Source organism: Haliaeetus albicilla, chromosome W (genome assembly GCF_947461875.1).
Source record: "Haliaeetus albicilla chromosome W, bHalAlb1.1, whole genome shotgun sequence".
Classification (NCBI taxonomy): Eukaryota; Metazoa; Chordata; class Aves; order Accipitriformes; family Accipitridae; genus Haliaeetus; species Haliaeetus albicilla.
The window spans coordinates 10339890-10365869 of NC_091515.1; the positions used below are offsets into that span (position 1 = coordinate 10339890).

The 25980-nt window shown below is 38.2% G+C and overlaps 1 protein-coding gene across 6 annotated transcripts; it reads right to left on the reverse strand.

Annotated features, from left to right (window-relative positions):
• Window positions 1-5255: 5255 nt before the first annotated feature.
• LOC138681743 (heterogeneous nuclear ribonucleoprotein K) lies at window positions 5256-24809 on the reverse strand. Of its 6 annotated transcripts, none has more exons than XM_069775662.1 (16): window positions 24436-24809; window positions 22038-22116; window positions 21841-21920; window positions 20854-20951; window positions 19419-19475; window positions 17916-17959; window positions 16914-16986; window positions 16219-16332; window positions 14917-15045; window positions 14090-14397; window positions 13686-13740; window positions 9856-9906; window positions 7948-7969; window positions 7791-7873; window positions 6586-6755; window positions 5256-5739 (listed from the first exon to the last, which is right to left on the reverse strand). In XM_069775662.1, exons 3-16 carry the CDS (start codon window positions 21887-21889, stop codon window positions 5709-5711), a joined length of 1284 nt encoding a protein of 427 aa, XP_069631763.1. In that variant the 5' UTR covers window positions 21890-21920; window positions 22038-22116; window positions 24436-24809; the 3' UTR covers window positions 5256-5708. The 6 variants fall into 6 exon arrangements, with proteins under 6 accessions (XP_069631763.1, XP_069631760.1, XP_069631759.1 ...); XM_069775659.1 differs by having other exon boundaries at window positions 5256-5800; window positions 24453-24808; XM_069775658.1 differs by having other exon boundaries at window positions 5256-5800; window positions 24436-24808.
• Between the last annotated feature and the right edge of the window lie 1171 nt (window positions 24810-25980).

Consider the following 25980-nt stretch of genomic DNA (forward strand, 5'->3'; position numbering starts at 1 on the left):
GGAAAAACAGCTTCCATATTTGTGCAATAAGCTTTACTACTATGTCAATGCTTATGGTCTAGGATCATTTTTGGAACAGCTTTTCATTCTGTAGTCTGCTACTGCTTTTAAGGGAGCCTTGCTTCATAAAGCACTCAGCACCATCTCATGTAAGACACTACATCAATGAATACAGTCACTATAAATATAAGAAAAATATTCTATTTATTACTTTACTTGGAAAAAATCCTTTTTGATAACAAAAACTGTCATAAAAATATTTCATATCTTAAAAAAATCCCAAAGAATTAAACTAGTAACTTCAAATATTAGAGAGGACCTCTGACTTCTCATGTAAACATAATATCTTATTTCACAGTAGGAGACAAAGGAAAATAAAATGATGCCACCTACTAAAGAGTAGTTTTAACTGATAAATGCAATAGGTTCAAAGCTCCAGTGAATGGTGTTTTCCAGGGAGTTATCTTGAAAAGACTGCACAGACTATTAGTATAGGCTGTATTATCATTAGAATAAAGTCTTTTGGACGTAATGATATAACAGCTGAATACTACCATAGATGGAACTGAACACAGGAGTAGCTACATATGTCACCGATGCTTAATAGTTTGTCTATATAGGCAAAAACAGTGACACAGAAAATACCAAACAGACTATTTACTTCCCAGCAGCTTTTTCCTTTCAAGCAAACTATTTCAAAAAGCTGCAGTATACTGTCAGCCCTGACAAAAGTATGATATTTGGGATTAATTCTGGTCATTCATGTAGTCGTTCATGCAAAATCTATTGAATCAATATTAATTATAGTGTGGATTCACAGTAGTTGTACATTGTCACAATTCTACCAGTCTCATTTCCTTCATTAGCTGCAGAAAACCTAAAGATAAAGGAAGAAAAAGAGGTGTAAGGGAGGAAAGGTAAAGCTTAAATAAATAAAAAAGCCCAAAAAACCCGACTGACTTTTCAGGCAGAATTTATCTCAAACATTATGTATATTTCTAAGGGGTACAATGGAGTCCTGATCCAATTGGGACCTCAGACAGTATCATAATACAGGGGTAAAAGCTTGTCAGAGCAAGCCCAAGATGAGACAAAAACATTGGATGTGAAGGTTCTAACAGGCAATAGCTGAAAGAGGCTGAGCTCTGCCTGCTAGCCAGTTTTATTAGCTGACAACAATGGCTACCGAAAACATATTTACAGAACATCATCTCCTTTGAAGGGATACAAGCATAACCCTGATAATTAATTACAAGAGTGATGAAGACAGACAGCATATGAAAAAATGGCTTTCCTCTGGAAAAAAAGCATCTTGTCTTAAGAAATACATTCCTGGCTGGTTCAGGACTGACTTATGAATACTAACAAAACCAGATTTCAAGAACTTAAGACAAGCAAGATTCTTTTATTGTTAGTAAACTGTGAGATTTTGTTTTCAGAGAGAAATTAAATCCCCATTTACCCCATTTTAACAAACAAAAAAAAGAGTATACTTTGGTCCAAAAGTATTATTTAAAAAAACCTTCTTCCCTATTTTTACTACTAATACCAATTTACATATTAAAACCAACAGTTTCAAAGTCTGATTTTCTTTTTGTTATCTAGACCATCTCTGTTGATTTGAAGCAAAATGTTAAAATAATGGTAATTTTTCTTATTTCACTTTTGTATACGTTAACGTCCACATAAACGTTGCTGTTCACCTACCATTTTCCGGATTAAAAAACCCCAACAATTCACAAATTTTAGATCAGTTCTGAACTATCCTTTCAGAAGAATTTTCATAGACAACAGCTATCCTTTAAAGCCACAATCAGTAAGGAGTAAGTTCTTATCATAAAAAACTCAGTGTTAGAACTAACTTACCTCAAATATTTCTTCATCTCTGCAAGAAGGAAAAATTTCCACTACTAAATATAGTAGTTTCTAAGCACTTTTCTTACTCATTTTAACACAGGTGAGGAAAGAGCCTCCAAACCTCTCCAATAGAACTGTTCCATTTTAATTCAGCACACAATTGCTCTCTTCAATCAAAGGCATAGGGACTTCTGTGTTAGAGTGAAACTTGGTCAAGTGTCATAGTGGCATAATACAATGCTCTGGTAATAGGTATTCCTTCAGAAAAGTAAAAATAAGATGTTTAGGCTATCATACCATATTCTAAAGATCTAATGGAGTGACCTACTACAGATGAGAGCATTCATACTACAACTAAGATTTAAAAGTCTATTAATACTTGGTTGTTCTTAAGAGTTAAGTGATGATTACACTCAAATCGTTGCTTAAAACTAAATTTGTGTTTGTACATAGCGTTCCCTTCTATAGACAACAATTTCCAATATATAAAAAGGAAGAAAGGTACCATGATTGCATGTAATTTTTTCTCATCTGCTTAGTCCTCATATTTCAGCATGGTGTTTATATAGCATACGAGGCAAATGTAGTCATTAGTATAGACCTATGCTTTACCTTAGCTCCTAATTGCTGTGCATTTACAAAAAGTATCTTCATACAAACTTCCTTTTAGTTTACATGCAAATATAGAGGAATTTAATTAAAACTTCCACCTAAACCTACAGATTTTTTTTCTTATGAAATGACAACAGTGAGTACTAGAATTCTGCTTTCAGAAGCATATGTTTTTTCAGATTTAGCAGAGCTGCTTTAGTACTACTAGATCAACCCAGAGGATTCTTGGTTTAAGCATGGTTTTCTCATTTATCATGACAATATGAAATTTATTTTAAGAATATATGTGAAATAATAGAAGCCATGAACAGGTGACTACAGACATTTCTGAAAGTCTTTTTAATAGAAAGAAATAATCAAATTAGAGTCACAAATAAGACGTCCACAAAGACATCTAGCTGCTGTCTGCTATGAAGTTGGCAGACTCCGGGGGTGGGGTGTGTGTGGAATGCGAATGTCACCATGCTCGGCCTCGTATCTGAAGGTAGAAAACATTTTCAAGAAGGCATTTTCATCAGGAAACATTTTCAAGGCTGCCTTTTCCTTCATGTTTCCTCCCCACCCCGCGAGGACACTGACGGGAAGCAGCCCCACAACACACCTGCCCTGCCGCCCGGCCCCCTGACCGGCTCTATCACAGCCTTCGCTTCCGTAGTCAGACCTTCAGAGGCAGCAAGAAGCGGTACGACCGAAAGTACTCCTCCCTTACAAGCACAGGAAAACAGCTACCAAGGGCGCGACAACCCCTCACACAACCCACAATCACCAGCCCCTGTACAACGCCCCACCGCCCCGCCCTTCTAGCGCGGTGCAGGGGAAACCGCATCGCCCGCCACTGGGCGGGCGCGCAGAGGGCAGCTGGGATAGGCTGTCGTGCTAGTAGTGCCTGCCTACGAGCTCCACGAACCAGCTCACAGCTTTATAGTAACATCATTCCCTTAAAATAAACTGTAAATTGCTTATACAATACAATGTAACATTGGTTTTGACTTAATGGAGTCATACAAACCTACTTAAAAACACACACCTTTGCCTTCTCTGGCTGTGCAATGGTTGGTAACTCATGCACCAAGCAGTCAAAAAAATCATCATTTCTAGACATTTTAAGTTAATTTCAGACATAATGTATAGAAACATGCACCTATCAGTGAATGCTGCTACAGAACCCATGCCTTAAGGGCTACATTTCAAATGCGGCAGTTTCTGTACGTAGCAGTCAGCCTTTAAAAAAAGGCCTCCATAAAGAATAAATGGTTTCAGTTTGTACAATCTGTATTACTAAACTATTTTTGAAGTACAAGTCTAAGGACTATTGTGCTATCACTGTCCTCCTACATCCCTCCCCAACAGAAAACCCCAGCACAGTCCTCAGGAGACAGGCAGCTTTTCAGCACTAGGTCAGTAGGGGAAAGAGGGTGAGGACAGAGGCAAAGACATAAGACTCAAACCAACAGCTCCTTTTACAGCAGGAATTCCTTAGGCTCATCTCAAATCATACATGGTTGGTTTTAAGGAAACCTTAAAGAAAACCCTACTAAAACTAGAGCAGTGCTCAACTTCTAAGACTAGGTTAGCTTCTTAAAAGATGCAGATCATTAAAGAGAAAAAACAAACCGCATTATTCCCTAGTGTATTGACACTTGTGCAGCTTTACTCCCCCCTAAAATATTTTAAAAACACAACCCCACAAACCACCTGCACATACACAATGTAGAAGTGCATAGAAAAAAAAAAATCCTGCACCCATGTTTTGTCTGACACCTTTTTCTAGGTCGATTTCTCCATATAACTTACGTTCAGCCTTTCCCAAGGAAGCACCAATTCTACATGCATGTTTATTCACTGGGAAAACTGCCATACTCATTGCCCTAGACAAAAGCAGGTTTTGGGTGTTTTCTAAGGATTGATTATAGCTCTAAGGAGGTCACCTCTTACCTCCTTGCCCTTTCCCATTACATTGTAAGTGTAGCTCCTTATGACAGGAATTACCCCATATGGTTCAAAAAGACGAGAAAAGTAAAATGTTCTAGGAGCCCCCCCCCAAAGTGAAAGAATCCACTTAATCTGAATCACATTCAGATTTACAAAGTTCTTCTGCATTTTTTAAATTGTTTTTTATTTAGGAAGTGAAATTAAAACTTGTAAACTATAAATACAAATGCCAAGGTATTACATGAAATATCCAGAGGGACTTTATCTTTTTTAATTTCTCACAAATATTTCTTCTGGAATTCAACAAACAATGGGGAAACCAAACAAGTTTAAGTTTTGTATACAATGAAAATCAAGTTAGATACTGCCAATTTGTCAATTCATAAAAGTTTCTACCTGACACAAATGAAAGTTCTGAAAACTACAATTCATTCATTAATGATACACCAACTGCTATTTTAAACATTGTTATTTGCATTAAGCAAGCTGTCTAGAAACAGGTGTATTTAACCCACTGTTAACTCAGTGGCATCAAACTTTTAAAATATTTTTTTATATAGTCACATATATATATGTACTGCAAAGAGGGCCAAAAACTTGCAAAAAAGGTCAAATTTCACACAATATTTGCATTAATATTTGTGGGGGTTTTTTTTCCCCCAAACAGCAAAGCTGAGCCACTGTTTTCACACTGTTTCTTTAATTTGCCAAAAAACACATAACTCCATCTATATCAAAGAAGCAAAAGAGCAAGCTTAACAGCAACTTTCATTTACGCATTTTCTTGTGGGGGGAAAAAGGGTGTATCCATTTTAGATATTACCTTATGTATATAAAAAAATGACCACCAATAATAGATTCACTGAATTTATTTAAAAATCATAAAATATATCTTAGAAAAGAGCATTACATTCTGCACACTGCTCTCAAAGGATGCCAGGGACATGTGGATGACCAGTCTTCTCCCCCCTTCAAAAAAAAAAAAAAAAAAAAAAAATTACAGTGTACATAAAGCAGGGTGTTCACAATAGTTACAGAAAAACCATTACAATTTACCACCAACAATGAACAAAAATAAAATCCACTCTCTGCTGCTGTTTCAAAATTTCAGTGTTAGTCTTGTGCGGCCTTTCCCTCCCCCAAATATTTGTAATCAACTAAAACGTTACATCTGGTGAACAGCAGATTCTACTAGCCTCAAATGCAGAACACCTATGAAGCAGAGGAATGTTGGCTTTTTAAACCGAAGCAGATAAAAAAAAAAAAAAAAAAAAAAGGTGCAGGACTCCTTCAGTTCTTCACTAGTCTTAGAAAAACTTTCCAGAATACTGCTTCACACTATAAAAAAGAAAAAATAATCTTGCATTAGAATCCTTCAACATCTGCATACTGCTTCACACTATAAAAGAAAAAGAAAAAAGCATGTATTAGAATGATTGACCATACATCTTGCATCAATATTCACAATGGCATTCTTAAAGATTAAACTACAAATTCCCAATACATTTAAAAGTAAATAATTTTAAAAGATTAATGGCTAATAATTATAGGCATATAATTATTTTAAGCACATTTAAATATTAGTAATCTAAAGCCAAACATTCAAGTTAAACATTAACAAATGCTATGATAGCCAACACATTATTAAAGCAAAACTAAGCAAACTAAGTCCAAAACTGTTAATATTTGGCAGAAGAGAAAGTAATGACAGCAAGGTGTGAAATGCTGCATAACAGCACCAATTGATTTCAACTTGTCCTGTAGAGGCATGGTCTGTGCCATATGGCAGACTGTGATTTGTTGTCAGTTAAGTTATCTAAAAACAACAAAATCACTAGTCTTCCACACAGAACTAGACCAACGTCCACTGAAATCTTCTCTATTTTCTACAGGTTCTATGTAATTTATTACAAGTAGGTTTTTTGCAGCAATTTTCACCAGAGGAATGAGAGGACTGCTTGGTTAAGGTGTCTTCCATCAAGATTAGTTTTGAGGGAATCTTCATTTTAGTTAGAACAGAGAAAAAAAGAGAATAGAGGCAGAACTACCACTGGAGAAGTTAGGTTCAATAGTTACTTAAATCCTGCCTTCTAAAAATTATATTGCAGAGAAGAGCTTTAGAATGTAGTAGTAGGAAAGTCAGTTTAAAATTGACAGTAAGGACAGCATTAAGCTTCAACTTGCCTGTTCTGCAGTAAATACTGAGCATTTTGTATCTGGTCCTGTGTTCCCGTAATAGTTATTATTCGATCTTCTGAGCCTTCTAGAGGTTCATCAATCTTGATTGAAGCTCCTGACTCATGACGTATTTGTTTGATTCTCTGGCCTCCCTTTCCAATAATAGATCCTGCCAACTAGGGGAGAAAATAAAGCATTCATTTCTTGATATAATTTTCTCTGCAAAAACACAGTACTGTTCAAGTAGCTTCCATCAATTTAGTTTTAAGAGTTACAATGGAAGCTTACTCTTTTACAGCCTCAAAACATCCTCTGTAATGTTTATTATAGAAACTCAGGTGGGATAAATTTGGAAGAACCAGATGCTTGTTTGTAAAAACACATTATGTAGACCATCTCTATTATTGAATATTAACAATTAAAAAAATAGTTCAGTGAATCTCTGAAGTGAAGACATGTCCTGGTTTCAGCTGGGATAGACTTAATTGTCTTCCTAGTAGCTGGTACAGTGCTATGTTTTGAGTGCAGTATGCAAAGAATGTTGATAACACACTGATGTTTTCAGTTGTTGCTCAGTAGTGTTTAGACTATAGTCAAGGATTTTTCAGCTTCTCATGCCCAGCCAGCGAGAAAGCTGGAGGGGCACAAGAAGTTGGCACAGGACACAGCCAGGGCATCTGACCCAAAGTGGCCAAGGGGGTATTCCATACCATGTGATGTCACATCTAGTATAGAAAGTGGGGGAAGTGGGGGTGGGGGATTGCCGCTTGGGGACTAGCTGGGCATCAATTGGCGGGTGGCGAGCAATTGCCCTGCACATCATTGGTACATTCCAATCCTTTTATTACTACTGTTGTCATTTTATTAGTGTTATCATTATCATTATTAGTTTCTTCTTTTTATATTCTATTAAACCGTTCTTATCTCAACCCAGGAGTTTTACTTCTTTTCCCGATTTTCTCCCCCATCCCACTGGGTGGGGGGGGAAGTGAGTGAGCAGCTGCGTGGTGCTTAGTTGCTGGCTGGGATTAAACCATGACAAGACAAAACAAACATCCTTAAGAATAAACTTTCAGTGATTTAGAAACACTTGCTTTATATTAAAAGTACTTGTCAAGCATCCCAAATACTTTCGATTTACTTAGTCTGAGAAAAGGCTGTGACTTTCTATTTATTTAAACACAAGTGGAAAGCAAGTCAGCTTCACTTACATCTTTGGGAATCGTTACTTGTGTTGTGATGATGGGTCCACCAAGATCTCCATATGAACCACGGCCCCCTGTGTAAGAATAGTCTGATTTAAACGTATGCATCAAGCCTCTTACTGACTAGATGAAGTGCATGTCAAAGTTCTCTATAAAAACTTACCATATCCAGAGCCACCCTCAAACTATAAAGAAAAAGAGAAAGAAAACCCTTAAATAGCAAATAGCCATGATTCATTAACATGTTTTCATGTCAAGTATCATACTGTTAACTTTGATGTTATTTTATGCAAAAATCCTAATCCACAACTTTAAGTGTCATTAAAGGCAAACTGGGGAAGAGGGCAGACCAGGAACAAAGGGGGGAGGGGGGTGTGGAATATCTCATGAGAACCTCTTAGCTTGCTCTGTTAAAACCTCTAAGAATAAGTCATCGAGATCCAGCCACATCAGTTTACCAAGCAAACTTATCAATTCAGCTGGTAAACAGCTCTTGATGGTGATCTACTCCTGACCCTTGGACTAAACTAACATTCAAATCAAAGGAACAGAGTTCAGCCTTATTACTACTACCTATACAGCTCAGGAGAAATTAAAGTCTCAGTTTGGGACAAGACGTTTACCTGGTAACTGTCAACCCTCCTACTCCATCTATATCTTGAGGAAAAACCAAGTCAACTCTAATAACAACTTTATAATTGGTCTCTCTATTCAGACTATGCTACAGTCCTTTGTATCTTAGAAGGGACAATCATGACACTAATTACCGCTGTTCTGCTAAAACTACCATATACCAAATCCAAATCACTGCAATGCAGCGCTCCTGACTACTTTTATTTTCAGGATTTGTAGATTGGTACTTGATATCAAGTGCTTAATTTGATCTAATGCTTTCTAAATGCACAAACACCCATTTTAATATCTTCCTGTAGAAATAGAAAATAGATGTGCACGCTTCTCTAGAATTCAACTTACATCACTGAAATACAGAAATACAGGAATTTGTGTGAATTACTTGTTTGCAGAAGTTGTAATGCAACAACTTTTTCCAAAAAACTATTTACCTGCTAGCTTTTTGGAGCCACATCAAAATGGAAGCTATTCAGAAAAAAATTGTTCAGCTGATCATCTGTTTCTAAGCAACCTGCATTGTGTAATCACATTGCTTAGCAATACAGACCATAATACAACATAATAGAGCTTGTAGTGGAGTGCAAAATACAAAAGAATGAAGGACACTGCTTAGAACTTAATTCAGAGGCTGATCAGAGCTGCATATTGCACACACATGCTCTTCCACCTATTTCTGCTGATATTTTGCACAGGGAATCCCTTTTTTGGGCTAACTTGTTTTAATGAACAATCCCTTTCTTGACCCTTTCTGCTGCTTCTCCTCCCTGGACTACAAGACAGCAAATGAATTTGACAGCAGATGAGTAATTATAACTGCAGTGTTTATGTAAGCTAGGAACTAAAATTTAATATTTGGCAGTACTTTGTCATCTTCTAGACAGCATAAACACTTGCTGACACCCTTTGAACTTTCCTTCCTGAACCCCCCCCAAGAGTAAGAAGTTTGATAAACATAAATCAAATGGAATACTTTCAAATATATGGATAGGTAATGCATAATAGCTTATCCACAACTATAAGTAAAGAATTATTTTTAACATTCCTTGTTTGAAACAGGAGAAAACACAACATGATGAAGTTAACATAAAACATATTCCTAAATAGATGCACCTACAGGGTGTTAAAAAGCAAGAGTTACAGTGAAAGTTACAACACTAAAACAGGGTACAAAAGAGGCAATACAACAGAAAAGCTTCTCTCTCAGCTGTGCTGCTGCATACTTCCATTGTGGAACATTAACTGCCTGTATAGGGTTCACTGTTCAGGACAAACTGCCAATAACCTGAGTTAGGACAGCTTTAGGGATTTTTCAATAGGTGCAAGCTGCCACTGACTACATTTAAGCTCAAGAAATTCCAGTTATCACTTAGCCAATTCAAATTATTTTTCTCAAAAATCAACTATTAAACCAGTCAAATAAAAGCACGAGCACACTCACCAACTCTGGTGGCTGCATGTCATCACAGGCATCCACGTGACACTGCATCATCTTCCAGGTACAACATAATAGGAGAAAAAGAAGAAACGAATCCAAATTAAGTCCATGTAATGGAGGCTTACAGGTAACTTGGCAAGCAAATACATACATACCAATATAGAGAAACATTTTTCTGCACTACTTAAACTACTACAAAAGACTCAAAAGTACATGATATAGACCAGTTACAAGATTTACTCCCTTTTACTTTCACTGCAAGGGAACTGTAACTGGTCACACTTCTTTCTTCCTTGTTTCTGTGGTGTAAACATATTTTCCTCTTACAAAGAATGTCAGACAGCTAAGGGGAGAGCAAAGCTTGAACAATTTGGTGTTTGTTTTTTTTTTAAAACACCTTTGAGTACTGAAGCTGTACTACATACTAAAAGATGTTACTCTCTGATACCAAAACCTTCTATTTCTCTCATGCATTAAAAAAACCCAGAAAAGGCATTTAATAAAAAAAGTAACTGTCATTGATATATCTATGTCAACAGCAGGTCAAGCAGGAAGGACATGGCTTCTCATATTTTATTAATTCATTTCCATATACCTCATATAGCCAATAGTTAAACTAACAATCTACTACTGCCTAATTATATTGGAAATCCAATTACTTTTTTTTTTTTTTTTTTTAGATGCGATATATAGCATTTCTTTCCTTCAGAATTCTACAACAAAAGTTGGGGGAAAAAATAATCAATAAACAATTATAAAAATATAACTTGTAGAATCCACTTTAAATTACAATTTAAGGCAAAGGCCTTTGCTGGGTTAAAACATGCAACACAACATGAATAGCACATTAAAATATAAATGCTCATTTAAAAACAGTTCCCAAAATACTAGGTGTAGGATAACTTAAGACATATAACAGAATTTTCTTCTCTACAGACTCATTTGTGCTAGCTACTACTGGTAACCAATTGAAATGAAATCAAAACCAAATGAAACACTGACTGGATAAGACAAAGCACATAGTATTAATAAGAATTTATTGACTTTTACATCTAATGAAAGAATATGCATGCAATCCTAACTGGTGGCAAATTCCTTATTGTAACTTTCCCTTATTTTTAAGGGATTGGCCCAGAAGAGTGAAATTTTGTTAATTTCTTTTAGGAATTATAGATGTTTGACACATCTTTCCTTCACTGATTTTTTTTTTTTTTTACATGCTCCTTAATGTCAAATCTCTTAAACATGAAGTACTTTTATTATTTTTTAGTGTATGCACCTTTATTGAAGTGCTTATACAGACGTGTATATACACACATACACATGTTAAGAAATATCAAGAAGTAGGAATCATTTGAATGAGCAAAATCAGATTAGACATCTGAACATACACTCTACTTTTAAACAGACATTCTCATTTAGTTCTCAATTAACTCCAATTTAAAAATACTTTTAAAGCATTAGGAATTGACCATTAAAAAAAAGGAGGGGGGGGAATTAAATGGCTTTATATGTACTTCTCCACCTTATTTTTTTTTTTCCCCCGGTATGTTTTTGTGCATTTGTATATCTAAAGCACCCATGGAGATGGGGTTGTTAAAAAAAAAAATAGTGGAAATGCATTCATGTTTTCTCAGCTATCAAAATAGCCATTACAGTCCATAGACATTTGATTTGGAGTAGTTACAGCCTAAAATATATACCTCTGTATTAAGAGAAACAATGCATGTATGTCTTTCAGTAAAATGCCTCAGAATAGAGATTATATATATATATATATATTAAAAAAATCCAAATTATGTTTTCCTCCCATCTTAGAATTTACAAGGCTGTCAGCACTGTCGCATCTCAGAAAATTCAAGTTTCACCATCCAGTCTTGGTTCACCATCTTACAAGTCTTGAACTACTGAATTTTTCTGCCTTTAGCAGAGAAGAGAACTGGCAGAAAATGAGGATTTCTGAAGATTCAACATCTCCAAGATGTTGGTTGGAAAAGAGAATCTATTCTTGCCTTTTAATTTATTTATTCCTGCTCTCTGAAAGTAGCCTTTCCCATGCATTACTTCATAAACCACAACAATGTTGCTTTACTCTAAGTTTAAATGTTTTGCTAGAGAATGGTTTCTATATGAAATGCATAGTAGCTCAAGACGACATATTTCTGGCACGAAACTTCCAGCTTCAGCCTCGCAATCCATGGAAAGACTTCTCATCCACTTATACAATTAAGGATACTGGGATTATGGCTAGCTAAAACTAGAAATTAAATACAATCTGTGTCAGAAAGCAGTCCTCATTGTAGGCAGGCTATGAAACTTGTGCGTAAAGCAGCCAAAGCCATGAGTAGCTCCACTGTGAAGAGGAAGTAAAATTGCTTTTCAGAACATGGAAAACGAGCAGAGATGACTCCCAGTTATTTGTAGAAACTCATGTCAAGAAAGCCAAGGTCAACCTGATCAGACTAGAGTTCAAATAGATTTTCTATTCTAAATGGAACAGAACTAGAACACACTATTGCCCAAGCTGAAGACTGCACTCAACCAGATACCCAAGGAAGGGCAGGCTACTCTGTTTATATGCCCTAACACTGGTTTTACCAGCTGCAAATATGAAAACACAAAAACTGAGCTTTGAAAACATAAGAATACGAATAAGGGATCTTAGAGGTATAGTTCATGATTCTTCTAGTTTCTTAAGATCCAGAGTAGCACAGACAACTTGGTGGTTTTGGTGTTGGGGTTTTTTGGGGGGAGGGGTTTAGTTTGTTTGTTTTTGGTAATTTTAAGTGCAAGTCTTTCCTTTCAATATTTCTGCTAGGCTTCTGGTGCCCCAATTTTGATATTCTTGTAATATGTGCTTCCAGTATGTATTACTGGAAGTAATTGCCTCTTCCTCCCAGAAGGAGGCAATGCATAAATCTCATTTAGGTAGCCCATTTCATAGCTCCTCTCCACTTCTCTCTCTTCCATTCACTTAAAATAATAAATAATAATAATAAAAAATCTCATCTAACCTGTCATCTTAAGGGAATGTGCCAAACAGAACCAGAGGAGAAAAAAAGACTGTTAACCAGAGATTTACCTCCCAGATGCCTATGATTTCTCTTCCCAGGAAAGAGGATACAACAGTAAATGACTATCAGGAAGTCACATTTCAGAGTACAACATGGAAGAGTATCTTTAAGCCTTTTTTAATTCTCCCCACCCCCCAACATGGTTGAATGTACCTAATTTCATTTAAAATTCAACTTATCAGTGGCCCTGGCTCCAAAACATTTGGAATTACAGTAGATTTTGTTTGCAGACATAGAAATCGGCATAAAGACAAGAATTGATTTGAAAAAGCAATCATCTGCCAGACCAACTAGAGCTCTTTATAGATATTATTCACGTTCTCTTAAATTCTGCTAACATCTGTTGGAAAATATTGTTCTGACATGCTTTCTTGATCTGAAAAGCCTCCCAATTCCTATTTCTGTCATCCTGTTAAAAAGTCTAAAAGAAGGTCCGTGTAATAAAACCTGCAGGGACTGTGCTCTACCAACTTTCTATTCCATTGTTGATGGCAGGTAGGGAAAACAACCAACCAACCAAAAAAAAAACCCCACAAACCAAAACCACACAGCAGATCACATCCCAAATACCCTTCGCACCCCAAACAGTTGTCTTCTTGGGGGGACCATTTGTATGGCCAAAACATTTTAGTGATATCAAAGTTTATCAGAAGCACACGTGCCCCACACTTAAATGTATGTATTCAAGAATAGTTTCCTCAGATATTCAAAGTGCTAACTGTATTTACTAAACAAAACAATATGAATGTTAACTCCTACCATTCCATCATAACGGTCTCCAGGTCTACCCCTTCGGTCATAAGACATAAGATCTCTAAAATGAGAAAAAGCAGCAGCACATGACTCATGTTATAAACTAGTTTATATATTCTAATTAAAGTTTTCATGATTTGCACACAACAATGAATTTCTGAATGCTTTAGCCAAGTTCTGAATAACATAAAATAAAGTTACAGAACTACTGACAATAGTCCTGATAGACTGCTACATTGCAGAAATAATTAAATTCAAACACTTTTCAAAATTCTTTGGTGCAATGCACACTCAATCCTGCATAATCACTACCAACATGGAGTGTAAAACAAGTCCTGGAAACATGAGCACAATTCAGCAATTTTTACTCAACTTGAGTTTTGTACAATGCATTTAATGCAACAGCTTACCCGCCACGAGGAGGTGGTGGAGGAGGAAGAGGAAGATTACGAGCTCTGCTGCCACCTCTGCCACCACGACCTGGCGGAGGTGGTGGAGGTCCTCTGCGAGGGCTCATATCATCATAATCTCTTCTTGATGGAGGCATAGGTCGTCCACCACGACCAGGAGGCATTCGATCAAAGCCTCCTCTTCCACGCATTGGAAAGCCTACTGGACGTCCCCTTCTATCATCAAACATCATTGTGAAGCCACCATAGTCGTATGTTTCATCATAGAAATTGGGATCATAAGGCTGGGCCCGTCCTTTAATTGGAGACTAAGACACACACACAAAAAAAAAACACACACACCATCACCCCTCCCCCCTGGTTAGCACTGACTGTTACAATTATTATATTTCATTAAATTACTATATTAAATGTATAAATATGAATTTATACATTCTGAATACATTATTGATTTCACAATGCTGATAAGAAAGGCAGGGATGGTGATATGCTTCCTGAGAACTTAACTATGATAGAGAAACTGCTGTTACTGATGGGTGGCACGTACATTTGTCTCACTTCCTCCCCAATTTAAAATTTCTTATTTTAATGATGCGTAAAGCATGACTAACAGTCCATTGGCACCAAAAATGGCTTCCCTCTCCAATAAGGTACACCCCAATTCTAGAAAACAGGAATAATTTCAAAGGGTGCTAACAGTCCAACACTTATTTTGTTACTGTAGAAGTAAGAAGCACTGAATTCAAAATAGAAATATATAATTTTCCATCCAAATCATCCCGACTTTCATGAATACCAATGAAAGAATAATAAGTTTAAGACATTACCTCAGAGATAAGATCCAAGATAATCTTGATACATTCCACAACTCTATCAGGTTTTCCACCAATAAGCACCACTCTATCAGTGGAATGAGGACAACACTCTTGGAAGAGCTTAATGGTGGTCTGAGTGTTCTGTTGAAGAAAAAAACAAAACCAAACCCAAAATCTTCAAATAGAAGTATTTTAAACAATTTTATAAACTTATTGAAAACAACATGGGTAAGACACACACTAAAACATTTTTAAAGAAACAATCAAACCAGACCATTAAACTTCCAGTCATTTTAAGTGAATGCTTGCTTCCGAGTTCTTGCAACAAATTTAATCTTAGGATATATTTTTAAGACCTGCAATGACATCAGTTTGTATGAAATGCTAGTGAAAAGGAAAAAAGTTCAATTTTTAAAATCTTTCAATTATGGCTCACCTACACTGTCATTTAATCAAATATTAGCAAAAGGACCACATATCCATTATAAGCTTACAGGTTATATAAACCTTCATATGTCATAAAAACATGCTTTGGATGCAAGACAGCAATGTTGCCAGGATTATGTCTAGTCATTTTGCCTTCTTCAGTCCACGTAAATAGTAGCTTATGCCTAAACTGACCTGGAATTGCCTTTGACACAATGCCAGGAAAGGAGAGAAAACAACGCTCCAGATTCATAGAGACCACTAGCTTTTTAGAACAAAACATCATTCCTTCACAAGGAACAGTCCTTCACAAAGGAAATGGTGGTCTTCAAGGAAGCAGAACTTAAGAAAACCCAAACAACCCCCCCAAAACCAAACAGAAAACCCCAACCACCACCCCCCCAACAAAAACCAAAACCCACAACAAAGACCCAAAACCCACCCAAACCCCCACCCCATACTACCTTTTTATAGCAATATTCAAACATCTATTAAATTATCGTTAGAGTTTATGGAGACACATCCAGGCTAAACCATTTTTCATCTCCAACGCCACCAATATAGTCTATTCAGCAGTTCATTCCAGAAGGAGTGACGAATGGCATTTTAATTTTAAAAAGTATCCTTTTTTATAAAGATTACTCTACTGCTAATATGCTTAAAAGCTTTATAAGAAGTCCTAGGCTCTATCACCAACAGCCACTTGATTTCTGACTTTTTGCAAGAAAGTTGTAATAAGTAACTCAGATTGATCTCAGAACACAAAAATCATGTATGAAATATGTTCTGAAGGAATTATTGCACAGATGATGCTTACACTGTTTATAAACACAAAAACCCTAATTTGGTTATAGAATAAAAGCAGAATCTGAAAATAGGAAACAGTACCTCTCTGAGTTCTTTGATTTTAGCACCCTTGACACCAATAATTCCTCCTGCTAGACTTTGGTGAATTAGAAGTCTTAATTCACAGTCAAAGTCGCTACCTTTGTAGTGTTGATACTGTAAGTAAGATGCATACAAGGAAAGAATAAAATATTAGTCAGGGGAAAAAATAATTGAAAAAGCAAAATACTAATTTTTTTTTGTTAAGGTTTTTCTCCAAACACCATGGTATGAATTAATTTGCTGAACTGTAATGCTGTATTTGCTACAATAGAATCACACCTATTTAAGTACTTTGCCTCAACATGAGGTGATGTCAAATTACTTTTCCTTATTTCTTTTATTATTATTGTATAAAATTTTAAGATATCAAACAGTGCAACACACTTGCTTACAAAGCCAAGGCAGGATGGAAATTACAATACAGCTACTTCAAACTGGGGACTAAACAAGTCAGGAGACAGGTGTTTTGAAGGGGAGGAGGTTGTTCCAAATATTAATTTTCTAAGAAGAGATTGTCTCTGTCCTCTACCAAAAAAAAAATGCCAACATGTAGTTTGAGAGCTATAGGCCTCCTTTCAAAAAAGGCTGGGTTTTATTTTCTAAATTAACATATTAAAAATAGCACACAATCATTTAGAATTTTCTTAAAATCTAAATTTATACCTCTGAAGACGTAACAAACCTAAGAGACATACCTCTTCTAAGGTAGGGATAATCTTCTTCAAGATTTCTCCAATTGTCTCTGTATCTGCACTTATACTCAAGATGCTGTTAGAGGCCAGTGTCAGAAAATATTGAGAAGGTGGAAAAGTAGAAGTTTAGTATTCATAACCATACACAAAATTCTAACAAGACTGACTACACAGAAGAACTTAAAATTAATATTCCCCATGTAAAGTAAACCTGTTCACTGGATTTACAACACATGCATCTTTGTTTATGCCCAATATATATGCATGATGAATTTAAGACTAGGTAGGTCTTGCAGAGAGAGCAAGAGCAAGCAAGAGCTTTTCAAAGGGCTCAGATTAAGTGGGCAAGAACTCAACGCAGAACTGCAAGTATAAGTGAATATTCACATTCCCCACCACCACTAATTTGGTATACCCTCGCCATTACATTGGTAAAACTGGCACACCTTCTTCTAGAAAAAGTGGAGATATGCAAGTGGTTAACATTATATCTGGAGTAAGGTTGAGAGACCAGTTAGAAATTGGATTACTAATGGGCTCTGCAAAAAAGGAATATAAATACAAGGAAAAAACAAAACAAAACAAACAAAAAACCCACCCCCAAAACCCCCACAAACAAAAGCGTAACACAAATGAGAAGTGAAGGAAAGTGAACTAGAGTTAGTATTTCATCAGAAATAATTATGAACAGAAAATGTTGGGGGGAGCAAGGTGGGCCACAAAGACAAAGCAAGAGACTTGAAACAATTTGATTTATAATGCAGTGAATATGCAACACTTGAAGCGGTGCTCCTTCCATTGAAATAAAATTAGTGGATTGTTTGGGTGGCCAACTCACGTAAAAGTTCAGTGACAGAAAGACTTAATGGGGAAAATAAGACAGAAAACTTTAAAAAAAAACAATACACGGTCTATAAGGGGATACTATTTAATTATATAAAGGCAGGTAATAAAATACATTTCTCTTTCTAATCAGGCAGTGAGGCATAAACTGTTGGGACATACCGCTCGGGGCCACTGCTGTCTGGGACTGAAACACTTGCATTGTACTGCATTGGTCATTGGCGTTCGTGGATGTTGGCATTGGGCATGGGTATTCAATCGGAAGTTGTCAAGTATGGTACCCGTTTGGCAACGAGCACATTTTTGGGCATAGCCAACCAGGGTTTTCACATGGGCGTTCAGGGGCGGATAGGCCAACGTCATGGTGGGCAACGCAGGGGCAAGTCGATCCAGTACATGGGTAACGGAGATATATGGCCAAAAAAACAAGGAGAGGGAAAAGGGGGAAAAGCAATAAATTTTAATTTAATACAAACTATACTCATTACTCTTAGTTAACGAAGCAAGCTTAAGTTGTTCCGAAGACTAACACAATAATGGATTGCTACATTGACTGTGGCTTAACAGTATGGATCTTAAGGAGTTTATCTGACTAAACTACTTTTTACTTTTAACATAATGATGTTTCAGTAGCAGGCTGGCTCATGAATGTAGACACAAAAACTGTTGAGATCCATATTACTGAAACCTTGGGCAAGTTGGGAAAGTTAGTATTCCAGACCAATTAAATTATCTGGACTTAGGTGATGTATTTATTTACTTAAAACAAACAAACAAACAAAACCACTAGCTGCCAAAGTTAGTGAGTGTATGTATGATTCCTGACCATTTCAGCTTAATCCTCAATTCTAGTTGCTATAGTTTGTGAACTTAGATGGAACTGATTCTGTAATAACATATTAGCAAATATTGTGTTGAACAGTCTTGCTTGAAAAAAATGCTGAAATTGTAGCTGATGCTAAGTACAGGAGTGTAAACAAATGGAATTTAAGAAGCATTGCCAAGTTTTTTAAATACATAACATTTATGCTGATCATGTGTCTTATCACAAGAGTCAACCCACTATAAAATATGAATAGGCAAACAAGTCATGACCATTTAAAAATGCTTCCAAGTAATAGAATAAAATGTTTCTTTACTGTTCTATACCTGTATTTAAATCATGCAACCTTAACATGAATGGTTTTGTGCTTTATGTCCAAGCTGTTAAAGTAAGAACAGATGGACCATTATGGGGTTTTTTTTAAGGAAGTTAAAGAATTCCTCTATCACTGGGTTAAGCCAGCCACCTGCAATAGTTTTCAATAGTACTATAATTGATTCGCACATATGGGAAATGGTACAGTTAAGGGTTTTAAGCTTTGCCAATATTTCTCATTAAAGACGTTAACTCATTTGAAGCGTGTAATTTAGAGGAACCCTGTTTGAAAGCAAAGAGGTTTAATATAAACCTCTCCTCCCACATAACTTAAGATGGGTTTTAATTACAACACAAACTGAAAAACTAAAGTTATCTCTTCTAACAATCATTATAAATGGGTTATAATTAGATTACTGTTGTCTAGATTTTAATTTCTCAATTTCTAGAAACGTATGCAATCAAATTTTCAATGTAGTGCTCTGAAAGAATCGGTGCTAAATTAATTCAAACTCATATATACTCACATCTGTACGAAGTGCCTTAATATTTTTGCCACCTTTTCCAATCACTGCTCCAGCATTCTGGAAAATAGTTTTCAGAAGTTATGTTATGCTAATACAGCACAGACTACATTTTTGAACTGAAGACTAAGAACAATGTATCTATTTCTGCATTACCTTGTGGGATGCATTTAGGGGTGGGGTGGGGCTTGCTTTGCTTTTGAAAGGTTCAAATTAAATCGAAACATAAACTGACATGGTTTTACCATGGGGAAAAAAAAAAAAGGTCAAAACAGCTCTTACCACTGAACTTTAGAAAGAGATAAAAATACTCAATAATATTATTTCAGTTTTGAATTTGAGTTTCTAGGCAATTCTGCCTGCGTTAAAACCATCTCATAGTTAGAGTATGACTGAAAAAATACCTTATGGAATTCCATGCATGTTATATAGGTCAAGGATTTTCCTAATTTATTTGATAACTTTTTTTTTTTTAAAATATGTTTGCAAATTTCACTTTCGCACTCCAAACATTTGATAATTTCAAATGCTACTTTTGGTTTAAACCTATGTAACTCAACTGACCACTGAGGTAGGTACAGTCTGAAGAATGTAAAGCCAATATAAACAATTGCTAATCTCTAGTTGCTAAAATCAACAGGAATAAACTCAGATATTCAAGAGGAGCAATTGTAAAACTACATTTTTACCAGGCTATTTCAAGAACTACATGCAAAATTATTGCTTTTATTATGCAGTTCATACATGATGCTAACAGCACCACAAACATTTTGCAGCACTCCTATTAACTTGACTATTCATCAGAAATGCCATGCAGAGTTAAGGTAACATTCCCCTACCCCGACACAAAAGACTGAGTTACTTCAGACAGTGCAAACATCTGTAATGACTAGAAACACTAAAGGAGATTCATAAATAGCAATTTTACTGTGACAATTTATACTAGTCAATGAAGCAATTGCAGTCCCTGAAACATTACTCCCATATTTCCTCCTGTTGATCTATATAGATTTACTAAATCTGGGAAAATTACTAAAATCCTGAGGAAGTCCTCATCTTGCCTCTCATATTTAATTTACAATCATAAGCTGATCATTCTCTAAACTGCTTGCTTTCTAAAGACTAATACAGTCATTCCCCGAAAACAATTACATTCCACTCAAACATAAGAAAAGTAGCTTATAATTTCTATTGCTTTATTTTTTCAATGAGTACTTTTTTTTAAAATCAGAGAAGTCCCATAGATCATTAAAGACTCATCCTTGAAAAAACTTATTGAAGATAATACCATTGCAATACACTTCTATCATTCATGCACACTTACAAATATTCCTAATAAGTTACTTTATTTTAAATAAAGCACACGTTCTTTCTAAACATACACCACTGTATTAAGCAATGGTATAAGCAGGAACATAGCAATACTGAAAAAGCATACTTTGCTTTGAAGCAAGATGCGTAATTCAACCATCTCATCTGTATTCCGAGATCTTTTGAAGGCCTGTTCTTCTTCCATATCTTCTGCAGGACGTTTGCCTGTAATTAGGTCCATAGGGGGAAAACACAAACACATATTTAACTAAGTCACGATAAAATTGTATATCACGCTTATACACTGTATTCCTAATGAAGCATTCCCTCCTATTAGCCCAACGCTAACTTCTGACATCTACCCTGAGTATCTATAGCACAGAAACAGGTTTTTACTTCATCAGCCTACACATCAATTAATTATTGAAGACTCATTCCAACTCTATGAACTACAGTTGAAATGAGAATTTTGCAAACTTAGTGAAAAATTTACAACATGTTGTTTAAAGCAGTGCTGCATCACCTACCTAGTATTGCTTTTACAATTGGGAAAACCTTAAAGCCCAAAAGATCAAAAGTAGTTTGCCCAATACTGAAATACTGGTGGAACAATAGGAAAGCAGTATTCCAAATAGCTTTGAAAAACTGGCATGAATCAACTCAATGCTAATGCCCTAACTCTTCTTCACTAATTATGTTGAAAAAATTTTTTGTTTAGCTAATATTTAGAGATATTTCACATGTATATACATTCCTTCAAAGGAACAATTGCAATAAATAAAACACAGTAATATATATGCCTGACAGTATTTTTACATGATCACACCGTCCAGACAAGTACTGAGTATTTAGCTATCAAATATTTTCAAATCCTTAGTTATAACTTTTAGTTACTTATGCCATGTCTAAAATACTCCCAAAGAAAAATTACATATTCACGATACAAAAACCATGTAAAACCATACAGGACACCTAAAAATTAAAAGATTAAATGCAAAAATACTGCCAATACAAACATTTGATACAGTTAAACCATTCCAAAATAGTTAGAAACACTGAGATTTAAAAAGGTTCTCCCCCCCAATAAAATAAAATAGCCCTTTAAAAAATTTACCATTTGTCTCTGTGTTGGTAAAGGTCTCCTCCTGTTGTTCAGTCTCCATTACCTTTTATTCTTAGGTGTGCAGATAAAACCTATTGCAGAATAAAAAAAGCTAGTACATCTATTTTGCAGGGAGAAAAAAAAAGCAAACTGTACATTGTACTAAAGGGAAAAAGGGAAAAACAGAGACGCCCGCTTTTAGAACTTACCAGTTTTATATACGCTTGCAGAGCAAAACTCAAGTGTTCTGGGCAGGATCAAAACCCAACAGCCTACTGCTTCAGAAGCCTATGAAAACAGCATAGATCAGGCTCTATTAGCTTACAGGTCTGATTCTCACTACAACTAAAACTGGGGGGTTTGACCCGAGGTTTTGCTGCAAAGCTTTTCTTTATAAATGAGAAAACATAACAAGGCCAAACCCATCACTAAGAGAAGAAATAATAATAAAGTCTGTAAACTCACAGATAAACAAGTTTTCAAGCATTTGCTAGTTTTAAGCAATCACATTTACTGATATTTAAAGTGAACAATTATCCGGTTCCTATTTTTAGCATATTACATATCTTGAATTTCCTTTTTAAGAGACACTATGTATCAATCTGCTTATTGTTTAGTTCTAAACGATTTAGACTAAAAAGTTATAAAATTAATGCTGGTGATTATAAGTTCTCTATCAAGTTACTAGCAGGCATTCTATCATGCCTTTCATTCAATATAACAGATGAACAAAATAAATTATACACAAGCCACACTAGAAAAATTCTGTTAAAAATACCACGCTGTAGTTATGTATAACCTCTGCATACATGCATGAAGAATCTCAAAAGCAGCTGAACTTTTTTGACTTTGTGAAACAGGTACCTCTTTCAAGATCTATTTTTGCTAAGTCCACGTGAGAATACTTGTAAAACACATTAGAAGTCCAGGCAGAACAATTTTGCACCTTATTCTCTTAAAAAATGCATTTGTACAGATAACAACTTCTATAGTCTGAACAAACGGTTGACACGTATCCATGAAGAAAAAGTGAGGTACGTTTAACCTTTTAAAACATCCTTTTAATCATCTGTTTATGCAGGGTAACAGCAAGCAGACATGCATTCTTTTACAGCCGCAGCTAAGAGACCGCCTTCCCAGCACATGCTAGTATTTCCAGGCCCCTAATTTGAGCTAATGGAAAAGCGCCACTTAAAGAATAGCCAAGTATCAAACAGACGTTGCCAGAGCGCGGGGGTGGGGAAGAGAAATGTCACCAGGTTCAAATGGCTAGCCCTTCTAGACCCTCTTCTATTCTGTTCCAGACTCTATTACGACCCTCCCAAAAATTTTAGAGCTGCAAGGGGACGAAATGTAACATAGCGTTCGGGACAAGATGCTCTCAATTAGTTACTGTGCTCTGTTGTGTAAATCGAGTTCGCGGGATTAAATTGACTAACGCAATGTTTTTAAAAACATCGAAAGGATAAAGCGGCCACGGACACAAGTAGAGGGCTAGGAGATGCCGGCGCATCTCTACCCCGCTCCCTCCGGGATGAACGGCCCTTCCCGCCCAGACGCCTTCCCCTTCCGCAGCCCATGTGCAAGCCGCGCCACGGTCTGCTCGGGCTGACGTTCACCTTTACCCCTCGCACGGCTTCCGCAGGCAGCCCGCCAGCAGCAGAGCGCTCAGAAGCCCAGCTTCACTCCCTGGGCTGGGGGGGGGGGTGGGGGAAGGCGGCGGCGTTACATAACCCCCAAGACCCACCTCCGCGGTGGCGTGGACCAGCAGAAATGGCGGCCGCTGTAATGGCGCCTACCCATTGCTAGGCGGAGCCAGAAGCCGAAAAACCACCACCACGCGGTCACAAGATTTCCCCCACTCTGCCCAGGGAGACACAAAGGAGGCACTCGGCGGCCCTCACCCGAGCTCAAGCGGGGCCGACAGAGCGCAACGGCCCCGCCACAAGACGTCCGCCACCGCCACAATCGCCCCTAAAAGCAGACCCTGCTGCAGAGCGCTCCCCAATCGGCTTGGCACAGCCGCTTCCGTACAGGCCGCAGCTGAGAACACCCTCCCTCCTCTTCCTCTCTGCGCGCCATAATTCCCAAAAAGTCGCCCCATACAGTTATCCAGGGTAGGCGCAGGAAGGCGGCGGCGGCCGCTCCCCCGGCCTTAGCGCGCATCCGCTAGTGCAGCCGGCCTCCATCACATCGCCACTCCGGGAGCCACACCGGTTGGGCCACCGTGCCCGCACTAAGGTCGCCGAGGCGCGACGGTTGCCGGCAGAGACAGATCGCTCTTTTCGCCCTTCCCTCAGGACAGATAGGGCCCCTTGGGCCCGCAGGTTGCGCCAAGCCACTCCACGCTAGCTAAGGAGGAGTCGCTCCCGCCCCCCTCCTCCACGCAGCAGTCCCCAGACCTACCCAATTCCGCCGCCCCGCCAGCGGGGAAGAGCGCTGTCCCTGCGGAAGCCCACGAAAATCCCGGGGCCGAGCGGCGACTCAGGGCTCCCGCGTTACTGTGTCACACAGCAGCGTCGAGAGGGGCGCGATCAACAGCTCCACTTCCCTAAACCCGGCTTAGCCCACCCCCTTCATAAGCTACGCGCTGCGAGCCCCGCTTACCTGCACCCACCACGTACGAGAGAGAAAGGTAAGCAGCTCCCACCACCACCACCATACACATCCACCAGCACCGCCAGGCAACTGGCCCAGCCGCCTCCTCTCCTCCCTCCTGTGGGGACCCACTGTGGCCCCGTTGGGTAAGGCAGCTGCCCGTCAGGGCAGGGATGGCCTCTAGTTCGCCCCGCCCTCCGTGTGGACCACAGCGAGACAGGCCTGGGTATCACGGAGAGGAGCGCGATCCACCCTGCACCGCCGCAGTGTGCCTAGGCTGTTTGTTTGACCTGCCTGACAGGAGCCACAAGAAGAGCGGCAGCAACAGTGGAGACAATGGAAAGCGGTAAAGGAGAGCGAGAGCGACCTCAGATTGTTTTGGGGAAAAAATGGCGTCTGCAAAAACTCCGCCTTGTGCTTGCCCCTAGCACCGGAGGAGGCGGGGCAAGGTTCTTGCGATGCTGAAAGGCATGCGTGGTTCCACGCCTTCTATTGGCTGTTGGGTTGCGCGGGGTTTTTAGGAGCTGTGTACAGAGAGCAGGTGTATTCTCTTCCTTCCCACCTGCAACTTGGATGATGGGAGGTGGGCTGTCCTGCTCGTTCGTTCGGCACCACCCTTGCCTCAGATAAGTGTGGGGTGACTCGGCTAAGGGTAGGGTGTGGGGAAAGGGTCTTGGGCTCTAGTCAACCTGTTTGAGGAGTAGGGAGGTATGTGTCCTGTCCCTAATATGACTGTGGTGGGGCAGGTCATTTCAACTCAGCATCCATCACTGTCCACTGCAGCTCATCGGTGCCTGCAGGGATGCAGGGTGGCAGCTGGCCTCGCCACCCCTGGGGGTCTTGGCACAGGGTAGCAGAGCCAAGCGGGTGATAGGCTGCCTAAGGACTGCGTGGCTGAGATGAGAAACTTATCGAAAATGACATGACATGCTGGTCCTTACCTTACAAGAGGCACATGGGATTAGACCTGTTGATGAGTAAATGGATGGGTTACTTCCCTTAAGTAACTGTAGAGTTTCTTTTAAGTGGTGGAGTTTTGGGGAGAACTTTAAGGCAGGGTATTTTTTTCCTAGCTGCAGGTTATAATGTCAGAAGACAAGCCTTGTGTTTCTTAACTATTCTCACAGTAATTTTTCTTTGGTGTAATTCTGTAGGGAGGTTGAGCTCCTTGGTCATCCCCCTTAAGGGAATAAACAGGTTCCAAATGCAGTTATACAACTTAAGCATGCATATCTACTTCCAAAACTAACAAGAATCATAGAATGGTTTGGGTTGGAAGGGACCTTAAAGATCATCTAGTTCCACCCCCCCTGCCATGGGCAGGGACACCTTCTACTAGACCAGGTTTCTCAAAGCCCCATCCAACCTGGCCTTGAACACTTCCAGGGATGGGGCATCCACAGCCTCTCTGGGCAACCTGTTCCAGTGCCTCACCACCCTCCCAGTGAAGAATTTTTTCCTTGCATCTAATCTAAATCTACCCTCTTTCAGTTTAAAGCCATTACCCCTTTGTCGTGGTTTAACCCAGTGGGATGGAGGAGAAAATCGGGAAAA

Coding starts and splice junctions, on each gene's coding strand:
- LOC138681743 (XM_069775659.1), bottom strand. CDS start 21,889: ATGGAGACTGAACAACAGGAGGAGACCTTTACCAACACAGAGACAAAT. Junction 16,987..17,915: donor GACAGCAGTGGCCCCGAGCG/GTATGTCCCAAC, acceptor GGCCTCTAACAG/CATCTTGAGTATAAGTGCAG. Junction 15,046..16,218: donor AAATCAAAGAACTCAGAGAG/GTACTGTTTCCT, acceptor TTTCTTCAACAG/AACACTCAGACCACCATTAA.